The sequence below is a fragment of the Poecilia reticulata genome, chromosome 4, assembly GCF_904066995.2.
Source record: "Poecilia reticulata chromosome 4, P_reticulata-male-v2, whole genome shotgun sequence".
NCBI classification, from domain to species: domain Eukaryota; kingdom Metazoa; phylum Chordata; class Actinopteri; order Cyprinodontiformes; family Poeciliidae; genus Poecilia; species Poecilia reticulata.
Genome location: NC_088833.1, coordinates 10345002 through 10357204, shown reverse-complemented (window position 1 = coordinate 10357204; position 12203 = coordinate 10345002). Strand labels below are relative to the sequence as shown.

At 35.5% G+C, this 12203-nt stretch overlaps 1 protein-coding gene and 1 long non-coding RNA gene across 3 annotated transcripts in view; one reads left to right on the top strand and one right to left on the bottom strand.

Annotated features, from left to right (window-relative positions):
• Positions 1 to 12203, top strand: part of LOC145551422 (uncharacterized) — a 116639-nt gene that overhangs the window by 69506 nt on the left and 34930 nt on the right. The window lies entirely within an intron of this gene.
• Positions 9177 to 12203, bottom strand: part of rgs8 (regulator of G protein signaling 8) — a 32443-nt gene continuing 29416 nt past the window's right edge. For both annotated transcript variants that reach the window (XM_081606179.1, XM_008406677.3), the window contains exon 5: positions 9177 to 11673. In XM_081606179.1, the coding sequence (XP_081462305.1) occupies positions 11479 to 11673 (195 nt within the window). In that variant the 3' untranslated portion in view covers positions 9177 to 11478. The remainder of the gene's footprint in view (positions 11674 to 12203) is intronic.

Below are 12203 nucleotides of genomic sequence, written 5' to 3'. Positions count from 1 at the left end.
TTCATTTAACTGCTGTTACCAAATAGCAAATAATTTTTGCTCCTTTAGATGTTTATTTCTTGACTTAATAATCCAACCGAGGGCAGGTTGTAGTGTCTGGGCGAAATTTATGAAATTGGATTTTAACGTGTGATTGTTGTTTGTCATTGTTCCCTTTTAAATATTCTTTCAGAAAGAAACCTTGGTTATTAATTTTATGGTTATTCTACACATTTTAACTAGCCATGTTAAGGATTTAAAAACGAGTAGCAAATTGAACAGAACATAAATGCTAAATTAGAAAACTCTGTGCACATTTGGTACATAATACAAAACTAAGAACCAAAAAACTTCAAAAAGAAAAATTAATAAATCAATTTATTTTCATCCTTCAGGTTACAAAAGACATAAAAAATAGGAATGTTTAGAAGATGAAAAATTCAATGAATATAGAGTGACCTTTACGTGGAATAACGCGTTTCTGGCTAAAGGTCAGATCTCCCGCTACGCTTATTTCATCATCTTTGGAACACAATTGTAGCTGGAGCCAATCAAGGACAATGAAAAGTCAAAGCCTTTCTTTACTCACTGCCCACAGTATGTGCCAGCATGTTCACCTTGTGTTACCTCATATGCTGGAGCATCTTAAGATTCGGGCTCATCTTTGTCAGAATAAAAAGGCTCATCTACAACCCAGCATGCTACTTTCAAGTTCATGTGGGTTCTGCTACGCAAAAGAGAGGATGGGATTTGAATCATCCTCTCATCAGGTGGGTGATGATACGATGTCCTCCCAGCTGCTGTTGCTTATAAAGAGTAAAACACAGATTTAATAGTTGCTCTGTTTCACCTATTCCCACCCCCATGATGGAATCAGAGCAGTTAAGGACAAAAAGAGAAGCAGCGTGCTGCATTTCCCTGTGCAGCACACTCCTTTACTTTCCCTAATTCTGAACAGGAATATTTTTCATGATCAACAAGTCTGACCCAAGGACTTTTTTAAAAAACGGCAAAGGTCAATGCAAAAATTTATTTTCTACATAAAAAGGATTAAAAGAAGAGTTTGAGTCTGAATTCTCTTCCTTTGTATTTGCAATGTGGACAGCCATATTATGTTCACTTTGAAAAACATTTGCATGTTTAATAAATGCTCCCATTTACTGTATGCAATCATGTGACATGCGGCTGAACAGATGGTTAAGCTCTTAAAAATGTTTTTACACAGAATATTTCATTAAATATGAAGTGAGGATTATTCACGTAGCCATTGTGGTTGTGACTCTTGCCATGTTGCAGCAAACCCTAAGAACTGGTTGAATAGGATTCACCGTCCTTCAGTACCGTCTGATTTTAGTTCATGAAACTGTCAAATTATTTCACCAGTTTCTTGTTTGCAGTCAGGGCTTTTTGTGTGCAAAATAAACACTACAGATTAAACAGATTTAGAATGTTGATATCGCAAGACAATGCTGAATATTAGGAAAATCACACATCTGCCTTAACACAGACCATCTGATCATGTTTGTCTGTTTATGCAATGGTATTAGCCAGTCTCGACTCTCACATCTGCTCTACCCGTGACAGATGCCCATAAGTGAGACCACAACTTGTTGGACTTGATTTTGATTTTTTCTTTTTCCACTGGTTCTTTGTTTTATTTTAGAAATAACATCCTGTTGTTTGTTTTTAAGGTATTTAATGGGTTAGCGACTTCTTATGGCACAGATCTTCTGACTTTGCACTCTCCTGTGAAGCCTCTGAGGTCAGGTGAGCAGATGCTCCTGGATCCATTAAGGAACAGAAGATAGATTGTGATTTTTCTTTAACTGCACATGAAAAATCATCCCATTTCACATTAGAAAGGCAATGTGAAAAACCTTTTTACAAACTTTTCTTTATTACTTACCATTTAATCGAGACAAAGTTGCAACACATCCTCAGTCTTGGTTATTGTTCTTTATTTATATTTGTGCATTTTTGCTTTTTATTAACGTTTTTTATTGCTTTCTATATTTTTTTTTTCTAGAATGTATTCCATAACTAACACTGACTGCTAGCAAACAGCTTTTGTCTGGGATCTTCAATAGATTACTCAGCAGTAATCTATTGATTAGATTACTGTTTAAAAAGATCCCTCTTGGCAATGCGGTGTAGATTTCAATGGGCTTTTACCTGGTTAAATAAAGGAAAGAAAAGATAATAACAGAAAATTGATTAAACATAAAAAGAATTTAAAATTACAAGTGCATTTCAGTATTTTAACAGCTTGCAGCAAAATGCTGTCTAACAGTCTGATTGCTTTTCTTCCCTTGTGTGGGTGTAAATCTGCAATTTTCAGCAAACTGTTCTTCTGGTGGCTCAGAAATGAATCCCGGACAGAAGGTAGGGAAAGTCCAGTGACCTTCTCAACTCCTTCACTTCCCTCTGCTGGCCCCTCTCGTCTGCCACATTGCAGATGGAGAGTCTCACTGAAACTCAGTGTCTCAGCTATTCCCTTTCTTTATGAATGCTGTAAGGATGGAGGTAAAGAGAGATGTTTGCTTGTTTTATATTACCATGCAAGTTCTCTCTGACTATGAACATACAGTTTGTGCAACACAAGCTGGGAAAAAAAAAAAAAAGTAGTGGAAAATATGTCACCAAACCACTTGCACAGATGTAAATGCTTCACATACATAACTCTCCAGACTTATTGGTAACTATAGCACAATGCACAAAAAACTCAAACTAACTGATCTTGCACTAAAAAATAGCTGGTTAAATCCAAGAACTTTGATCTTAGTTTTTATTTTTATAGTGATCAGTGTGCCAAGAAACGTTCAATTAGTCAGTTCATGATGGAAACATGTCTGGCAGCTATTTTATTCCCTATGTGTGCTGTTGACTACTATGTGTCACAGGGCTGGTATCTGTTAAACACCAGAAGGTGAGATAAAACCAACAACAAAAAATAACATCCTGGCCTGATATCAGTGCCACAGGAAGTTCCTAAAAACTTTTCCTGGCATTACATTTTCATGTTGTTATTGTTGTTGTTGTTGTGTGTGGGTGTGCATGCGTCACGTGTGTGTGCTTGTTTTGTTTTTAAAGGTCCTCCAGAGGAGTGACTCAGTCCAGAGCGGAAGGGGAGAGCTGAAAGCTCGTAAATTAAGAGAATATGAATGACTGGGAAGTTCTTGGCAATGAATAAGCCTGACATTTTTAAATAGAATAAAAAAACAAAAAAAACAAGGTAATAAGGTTATTTTGGGTTTGATGCTTGGAACATATTTATTGACTTTGTAGATACTGCGCAGTGATTCTCAGCAACAGCCTTTAACTTTTCTTAGAAACGAATAGCTATTCAAGTCATTCAGTTTACTTTTATGTATAAATTATGAACTAATTGTTCCTTTTTAACAACTGAATATTCAACATGTTTATTACAATTTTAGAATGAATAATCTCAATGATGCTGTCATTTTAGTGTTTTAGTCTCTGCATTGTTATAAAACCTTTGGGAAAATGGTACATAACAATGGGAAGGCAATGAACATTTCACAGTGCTGAAGATTCTTATAAATTTAAAGTGAGACAGGTTATTCCACAATAAAATAAAAAGTCACAGTCACAATAAAATAGCAGTTTGTCTATATTTAGGACCTTGACATGACTGACGGTAAAGTGTAAACATAAAGAAACATAAACATAAAGTGTAACATAATGTTGATGTGCAGCTTTATTATGCAAAGATGCAGTAAAAATGTTCCATGGATCACAGACATTGATGAGCACAAAGTAAAGAGGGCAGGGAACCAGCTACATTACATAGCTTTGCAAAGCTAAAGTTACATGGGCTATTTATAGCTGGAGCTACTGTGTCTAATAGGCACTGTTCAGATTATTAGACCATTACTGGTTGACTCAAAGCGAGTCAAGTATATATATTTTTTGTAATATACATAACAGAATCTAGACCAACTAACCACCAACTGCTTTACCAAGCAGCCAGGCTGGGGAATCAGGAAGCTACTAATCAGCACATATCAGCATTATCTACCGGATGTTAATAACATGTAGCAGTAATGCAGAGTAAGGAGATAAACAAGTGTCATACCACTTTATTGATTAAGTGCTGATATAACCACAATTCTGACCAAAGCACAGATAAATTATTAAAGTTAAATGAAAATATGTCTGTGGTAAAAAGGAGACAGCAACCACCAACTGCTACCATAATTTGAAGGCCCACAAAGTTTTGCAAGTCGTATGTCTTCAGCTGCATAAATAGTTACCACCCTACTTTCTAATGGGAGGTTGTAGTATTAACGATGCGTTAGTGTGTTTTAATGCGTACAAAAACTTACTAGTATTTTGACTTCGAGCAATCACTTCTTTGAAATGTGTCTAATCCTTTGAGTTGCACTGCAGTGCAGCCCAGGAGGAAAGTCCAGCAGAACAGTGGTATCGGTTTGGACTATTGGCTTACTTTAAAGAGTATTTGATGCTGATATTGGCTCAATATTATACCGGTCCACTAGTTTGGATGACATTGCTAACTACAAAAAATAAAAATAAAGACTGCTTTTGTCTATTCCACCAACCAGTTGGGATTTTTATTTAGTTTTCTTCACTTTAGATATTAATATTTCAATATTTAATACTTTTTTCTTATCCATGGACGTACTAAAATTTAAAAACGAACAAGCAAACAAACAATAAATGTCCGGATCTTCTGTAACTTCTTTGATAATTATGAAGTAACACAAAACCAGATCACGTTTTGTTTGCGTTAGCCAATGTGTGTGCATCCTAATAGCTGCAATCTGTCCAAGTAGAACTCCACCAATCAAAGAGCTAGGATTTGTGCAAGGGCATTCAAACATTTGTGAAGTGGTCATGTTTGGTCTCTGTGGGACTTTGTCCGACAATGTGCATGAGTGAACCTCAGGTTGCTCATCTGTCTGATAATCCTCTGGGGCAACGAAGAACAGCCTGCTGCTGGCCCGAGCCAGATGCTCACATAGATTGTTAAATAATATCCACTGGAGTGTGTTGTCTTTCAGCAAAATTATCATCCACAGATATTCCCTGAAGGCTATGCAGACCATGCAGACCTGAGCCTAAAAGACACACAAGGTTCAGGGATTAAAATGATTCCCATTTGTGGCTGATTCATTTCATTGATTCATTTCATTTACTCCAAGAGCTGTTGTCTTCTTTGTGTTCTTAGTTATTTATTGTGCATTCAGTGTGTCCAACAGAAAAAAAAAATCACACTTTAGTTATTTTTTATCTGGAACTTTAAGTTTCAGAGGCTTATTCAAAGCATTGTTTGAGTTCAAATCAGATTAATAAATAAACTCTGGAATGGGTATGCAAATCTCAAAAAGGTTTAAGCTGCACAACCTTCACATACTGACATCAAAAATACATGATTTTTCAAATTATTAGAATTTTGCATTTGTTTAACAGATGTTAACAAATGCAAAATTTGTTAGCACTCATTCATTCATTTCTCTCACAATGTCAACTTTAACAGTCCAAAACTATAACTGTTTCTGCACTAAAACACTGTCTCCCATCTGTTTAGCTTCCACAGAAGTGTTGTTAAGTTCTGTCTAGCTCTCAAGTGCCTCTCAAGATTTCAAGTGATAGACTGTATCATTGCACAAATGTAATTTGCATTTTTTTTAGCTTTCTGCACAAAGACTGTCCTCTTACTGCTGACAAAATCACGCTAAAGCAACTGTTGAATTGGTTTTTATCCAACTGACAGAAGACAAGCTGTTCATCGGGAAGTAGGAGAGAAACAAATGACAATCTGAATCTTTAAAAGCTCTGGAAACAAATGTCAAACAAAGCTAAACTCAACTTGCTTCATATCCAATTTCTCAAGAAATTGAGCCGTTTAACATTGCTACAAAATAATGTTACATTATTCCTCACACTTCTTAACTCATCTTCCTAAACCCACTTCATAATGTTTAATTGCTAATAAATGCAGAGTGCACCAAACTTTAATTTGAATTTACAGTATACAGTCCGGCTAAGAGAAACTATATCTAATGCGTGATTCAGTGCCATGGACTAACATAAACCAAAAAAAAACACCAATCTATGGAAACAAGTCTACTCCGCAAATTATCAAAATAATGAACCATCACAAAGAGATAAACTAAAGTGGCAAGATCTAAGTAAATAAACAAGAAATGATCTAAATAGAAACCCATATAATACCAACAGTTGCAGATCAAAACTGGTAAAACCTAAACAAGCATTTGTAGCTCACATTGTGTTTTGACTAGACGTTGATCATGTACACAGATCCTTCCCTCTGACAATAGCTTCCTCTTATGTGTACTGGTCTCCTGGCTGCATATTATGACCTCTAAATAGTTTTACATAGCACATGTGGCCAGTCTCCTGCATTTGGAACTACCTGGAACATTTTGCAAAAGTACAGCAGTAAAATTTCAGGTCCAACAGGAGCGACAACCTCACAGAACGTACCCATGGCACTACATGTGCCCTATGCTAATGCTGAAATTAGAATGGGGCTAATTTCAGCATTAGCTGGAGTTGGTACAAATGCTTCTCTTTAGAAGTATTTTCCAGAACAGCAAGTTATTTTACTAGACTTTATTTGTGTTATGCAAGTCTCTAAGTCACATGTGTTCTTTCTTTTACCCAAATCAAAGTCGTTACTGAGTTGATAATGAAACTTTGTGGAGCAACAACACAAGACCTTTTAAAATGCCTTTTTGGTGTGCATTTGTGCAAGGCTGCATTTATGGTTTGAAATGGGTGGGAGTGAGTTGAAGAGCAATCAGGCCGTGCTGAAGCAGATTAGAGTCATGAATAAAATATAACCATGCTGATTTTCTGGACAAAAGCACTTTCACATATTACACTAGTGACAAAAACATATAAGTTGTCCTTTTACCAGCAGGGCATGTTCCAGAGAAATTACTCATACCCAAAACGTGGAAATTTTCCACTAAACAACACAACTGACATCAGTTCCCTGATGTCAGTAAATAGCATGTATATGTTATTAATGTAACAACTGATTTAGAGATTTTGATAAAAAAATATTGACATAAGACAGAAGCAGGTATTCAGTTTCCACAGTGTGTGATTGCAAATAAGATAATTTATATATTGTTGTGCGATGGAACAGAAATTGTGTCTTCCATGAACCTTATGAAAGATTATGTTAAACAAAAGATAAACATTTACTTGTCTTCAGTTAATGTCAGTCATTACACAAAAATAAGAAGGTCAGATTGAAAAAAAAATTTTTTTATAGCAAAGTTCAGAGGCCAAAACCACTTCTGAGCAAAAACAAAAATAAATCCCCTTTAGAATATTCAAAAAAGAAGATTTCTTGGTGATTAGTTGAAAGACTGACTTGGGTTGCAGGTTGTTTTTTTTGGTAAGATGAATTTTGATATATCAGGCATGCAGAAGTAAGCATGAAGTAAATAGTTGCATAACCCATTCTCACATTTGACAAGCCTTCACAATAGCACAAAAGCAAATCAATTTGTTCAAAAACATTTTCTGGAAAAAAAAAAGGAAGAAGAAGATTTTGTTTTGCACTGAAAGAACAACTTGCAAGAAAATGTGAACTTTCAAAGTGATAAATAGGTTAGGGTTGTAAAAAAATGTGGAGGGTAGAAAGTTTACTAAAATACAAAACAACAGTGTATTGAGCTGTGAAAATACTCAGTTTTTTTTTTTGAAAATAGTAAAACTAGTGTGCCCATAAATTAGAGTAATATTAAAACCTTCAACCAAATACTAAAATGTAACCAGAGTAACTTCCCAGAATGAACGGTGTTCTTGAGTACGTATTTCTGGAGGTTTATCACAGCACACAACTGAGCTCAGCAATTATATTGTGAAGAACTTATGAAAAGAAACAACTGCTGATGGTGTAAATGAGTTATTTGATTCAACTGGTTACAAATCAGACAATTCAATATTTTCTTGTATTTTCTCCACTTCTTGCTTCTGTTGTTTGGCTCAGGACAGAACAGTAGGCGCAATCAAGTGTTCCCTCTTCGTCTCTATGATCCATAGTCATTGCAGAGCTGCACAATAGGCATTGTGTTTGCAATTGATTGAGACACAGGGAAAAAACAGAAAAATAACAAAGTAGCAGCAATAATTGTAAAGCAACAGAAGGGAGATGGTGACATCCAGGAAAGATGAACAAGAAATACAGCACCTTACAATTCATAGCCATTGAATTTTGCCTCAAATTACATTGTTTCAAAAATATTTTATGCTTTCTAGTGTAATTATTTTGTGTGTGTGTGACAGGCCGACAAAAAGTAACGCACGAGTATGAGATGAAAGTTCTTTAGGTTACAAAGGTTGCAGGGTCCTGTTTGATAGAACATATAGGTGATCAAAAATCCTTGTAGAAACTTAGCAGATGGCTAAATGATGAAGCTGTGGAGAAATTTAAATCAGGTGAGACTTATAAAAACAGTGTTTATTCACACTGGTGTAAAATGGCTTTGAGGTCATTTGAGCTTTTATGGCTCTGGTCTATTGTAAACTGAACTCATAGACAAATCTGTGTCAGCTGTGTTTGTCGTCTCCTGGCCCAGATAGGTCTGTGTTGTGTCTACTTGGGGAACGTCCCACATTCACCCTGCTCTTTGTTTCCAGAATGACAAACACATTAAAAGAGCAAAAATAATAGAAATGTTCTGGTATGTGGGCAACTTCATCCCATCAGTGCCTGATATATTTATATCTATATATGTAATGAGATGTGGCTTCTTTTTTTAATGATGGAAAGTAAAAATAGTGAAAGAAATAATACATTCAAGTTTTATGATGCCCAGCATCAGGCAACGGTGGCTTAAAATAGAAATCCAGTCACTACTTCCTTCAGTATGAGTCACTGTTTCTAAAACAGTGAATATAACAAAAGGTCATGTTAGGATGTGGAAAATTGTTCTTTGCAATCTACTTCCATGTACTTTTTATGTATTTTTTTTAACCAGTAAACATACATCAAAAAAAAATTAAATTAAAAATAAAATTAAAAATAAAATAAAACAAAAACGTCTCTTTTAAATGTGTGTGTCCTCTTTTACTGAAGACATAACATGTCCTAGAAAATTAGGTCGGTGTTCCAGTTTCATAACAGTAATACCTCACTGGCTTTATAAGGACAAAAAAAAAACCCACTCTGATTTATGTACACTCTTATGATTTTTATTCATAAAATATACGGGGAGGTTACATTCATGTGAAGCGCAGAAACATACATCTTTAAACATGTTGGGGTATTGGTACAAATACTGTAAAGAAAGCAGTTTTAAACTTGTTATTTAAGGGGTAAGAATATACTGTAGTTTTTATAGCACAGTGCACGTAATGGAGCAAAGTCTCATCAGGTATTGACAACACTACTCTGGATTTATTTTTACATTGTCATTTAATGTCTATCCATGTGACAGCAGATATATGCAATAAAAAAAAATACATAAAAACTAAAGCATATAATCATGCTGTTACTAAATAACATCCATATTAAAAAGAGGTGAAAATACAAGAGACAAGGATTCTGATTTCCGAGTACAGCTAGTAAGTCACCCACAACAAATGCAACACTTAAAAAAACATTTTTACTGTTTTCTCTCAGTAGTTAACCATTTCTCTACTGACTGAAGTAACTCAAGATAAATTGGCTAACTCATCATTTTGTGCTCAGACATGACAACTTTCTTCAGACCTTTAACCCTCCTGTTGTCTTAAGAATGGGTAATTTGGACACCACCAGCTTTTTACTCTGTGCGTGGCCCGGCGGGGTAACCTTGACACTTTTGAAATAATTTTTTATGTGTGGTTTCGGGAACTGAAACCACATAAAAAATCTGCTCAATGTTCTCACTATTATACAATTGTTCCAGTTTAAAATACAGGACTATCTAATATGAATTCATAAGTAAATAGTTTGGCATAACCACAGATAATAGGTGGTCATTTTGTTCATTTTGACTACAGAAACTACCAAAATTTGCATACAAGACTTTCTAGCTCACAAAGAAAGTGGGTTTACTATAACTGGAAAGTACCTTGAGACGGCATGACTGTAAACTGAATTGCAAAATTTGTAAAAGAAAAACACTGATTTGAATAATTGGGTGATTTGAATAATGCATGGTTTAAATACAAAAAAATAGAAAAACAATATCAGTTTCATTGATGTATTGAGTTTATGTAAACCTCCAACCACAACAATAATTATGTAAATACACTTTTTTCCAACCACCAGCAAACCAGTGAACTGTGAAAGAAAACAAAAAATTCATTCATATCAAATAAAATTAAAAGAGGAAGAAAAACCACTCACCATGTTTAATGCACATGCATTGCTTTATTAGGGATACTGCAGTGAAACCCCTGGGCACTATCTTTTAACTAATTGGTAAGGGTGGTCATATTTTACAGTGATTGGTTTTACTCAAAAGATCTTAACCAGTTTTAAAGATGCTCCACTCTCTGTAGTAACCTGACACATCAGGTTACTACAGCTGTGATCAGCTGTTTTTCACTTTGACAGCACCTCTAGACTCCACAGCAGTAGCATGTAAATGAAAGGAGGAAGACAAAATCCACGAAACAAAAATACAGTTTAAAGTAATTTTTTTTGTCTTCTGTTGAAACAAATGAAAAATTGTATTTATCCAAAAGGTTCAACATAAAAAAAACTCACATTTTTTTCATTGTTTTCATGTGTCATGAATGTGTGAATGCTAGTGCAGCAGCTGCACTAGTAGTTGCAAGCACTAGTGCACCTTCAGCTAATAATGGCAGACAAGTTTAAAGCTATTATCAAAACCTTTCAATGAGACATTTTGATAAGATTGATATTTGGAATCAGAGGCTTACTAGATGGCACAACAAATTTAGCCAGGTTTTAAGTGTGTAACTGTTCATCATCCCCAGTTTTATTGGAGAGAAAACAATTATTTTCAATGTGACACTGCATGCATGCAGTTAGCACACTTGGCACCATGCAGCATTGCACTAGTATTGCACAAAGAAAAACATCCAAATTGAGACACAGTAACACCTTGACAAGAAGTGACAAAAAGGTAAGTGCTATTTCTCCTTGGACACATCCCAACAGATGACATCAATTTATTTATCTCTATTCAGTTTCAATAAAACATCATTTGTCTATTTTATGTCACCGTGACAATTTTTTAAATGACCTATACAGCAATAAATACGTTTGTTGAATGATGCAGATTTATTTTAGGAAATGAGTTTTCCCGACATGTCCCTCAGGAGTCTCCTCACTATATAATGCAATTCAAAAAGATATGATTTTTCTATGGGGATTGCATGCTTGGAACAGGTGACAGAAAACAGTCAAGCAGGTCATTTCATTCTTGCTTATTCACAGTATTGATATGGTGTCAAAGGGACAAAGAATGATATACCATATAGGTTCAGTTTTTGGTCCACTGTGTTCTGCAGTATTGGTCAAACAGACCTCCGCTGACCTTGCGCATGTGCCCTGTTGACAATATCCTGGTACATTTTGGACCTGAGGAATCGTGGGTAAGAGTCTTTCTCCATGAGGCTGTAGATTTTACCCTGGACTTCATTGAGACTGGCTGGAGTGGGATCTGACAGGCTCTGTTTGGTCTTCTCTCTTGTCCGGTAGTCAATGTTTACCTGTCAAGACAGTATGAGAAAAACGGATCATTTACATCTGAATTTTAGAGAAGTAGCATTGCGAATTAAAAAAAAAAAAGAAAAAGGATTCACAATGCTGTCAGCAATAAAAGAAACAGAAGAGTTGTCAACTTTTTATGTGTGAACAGAAACAACTAAGTTTGTTTGCATACCACCTTTTTTTTCTGTCAGTGAAAAAACACAATTAAGCCTCACACGCGCACACACACACCCCTACACACACACACACACACACCCACACCCCTACACACACACACACACACACACACACCCACACCCCCACACACACACGCACGCACACGGAAACTAGCTTGAGAGTTAGGTGTGGCACCACTATGTGACCATGGACCAAAACAAAACAAAGCCATGGTTCAACTCTTCAGAAACTGCACTTCAACTTTCCATCCACTTTTAATTTAATATTTCAATAAGTTCAACAAACTACCAGGTCATTAGCTTTAAAAATATTTGTTCAACGTTTCCTATTAAAATTTGAAAAGCCTAAATAC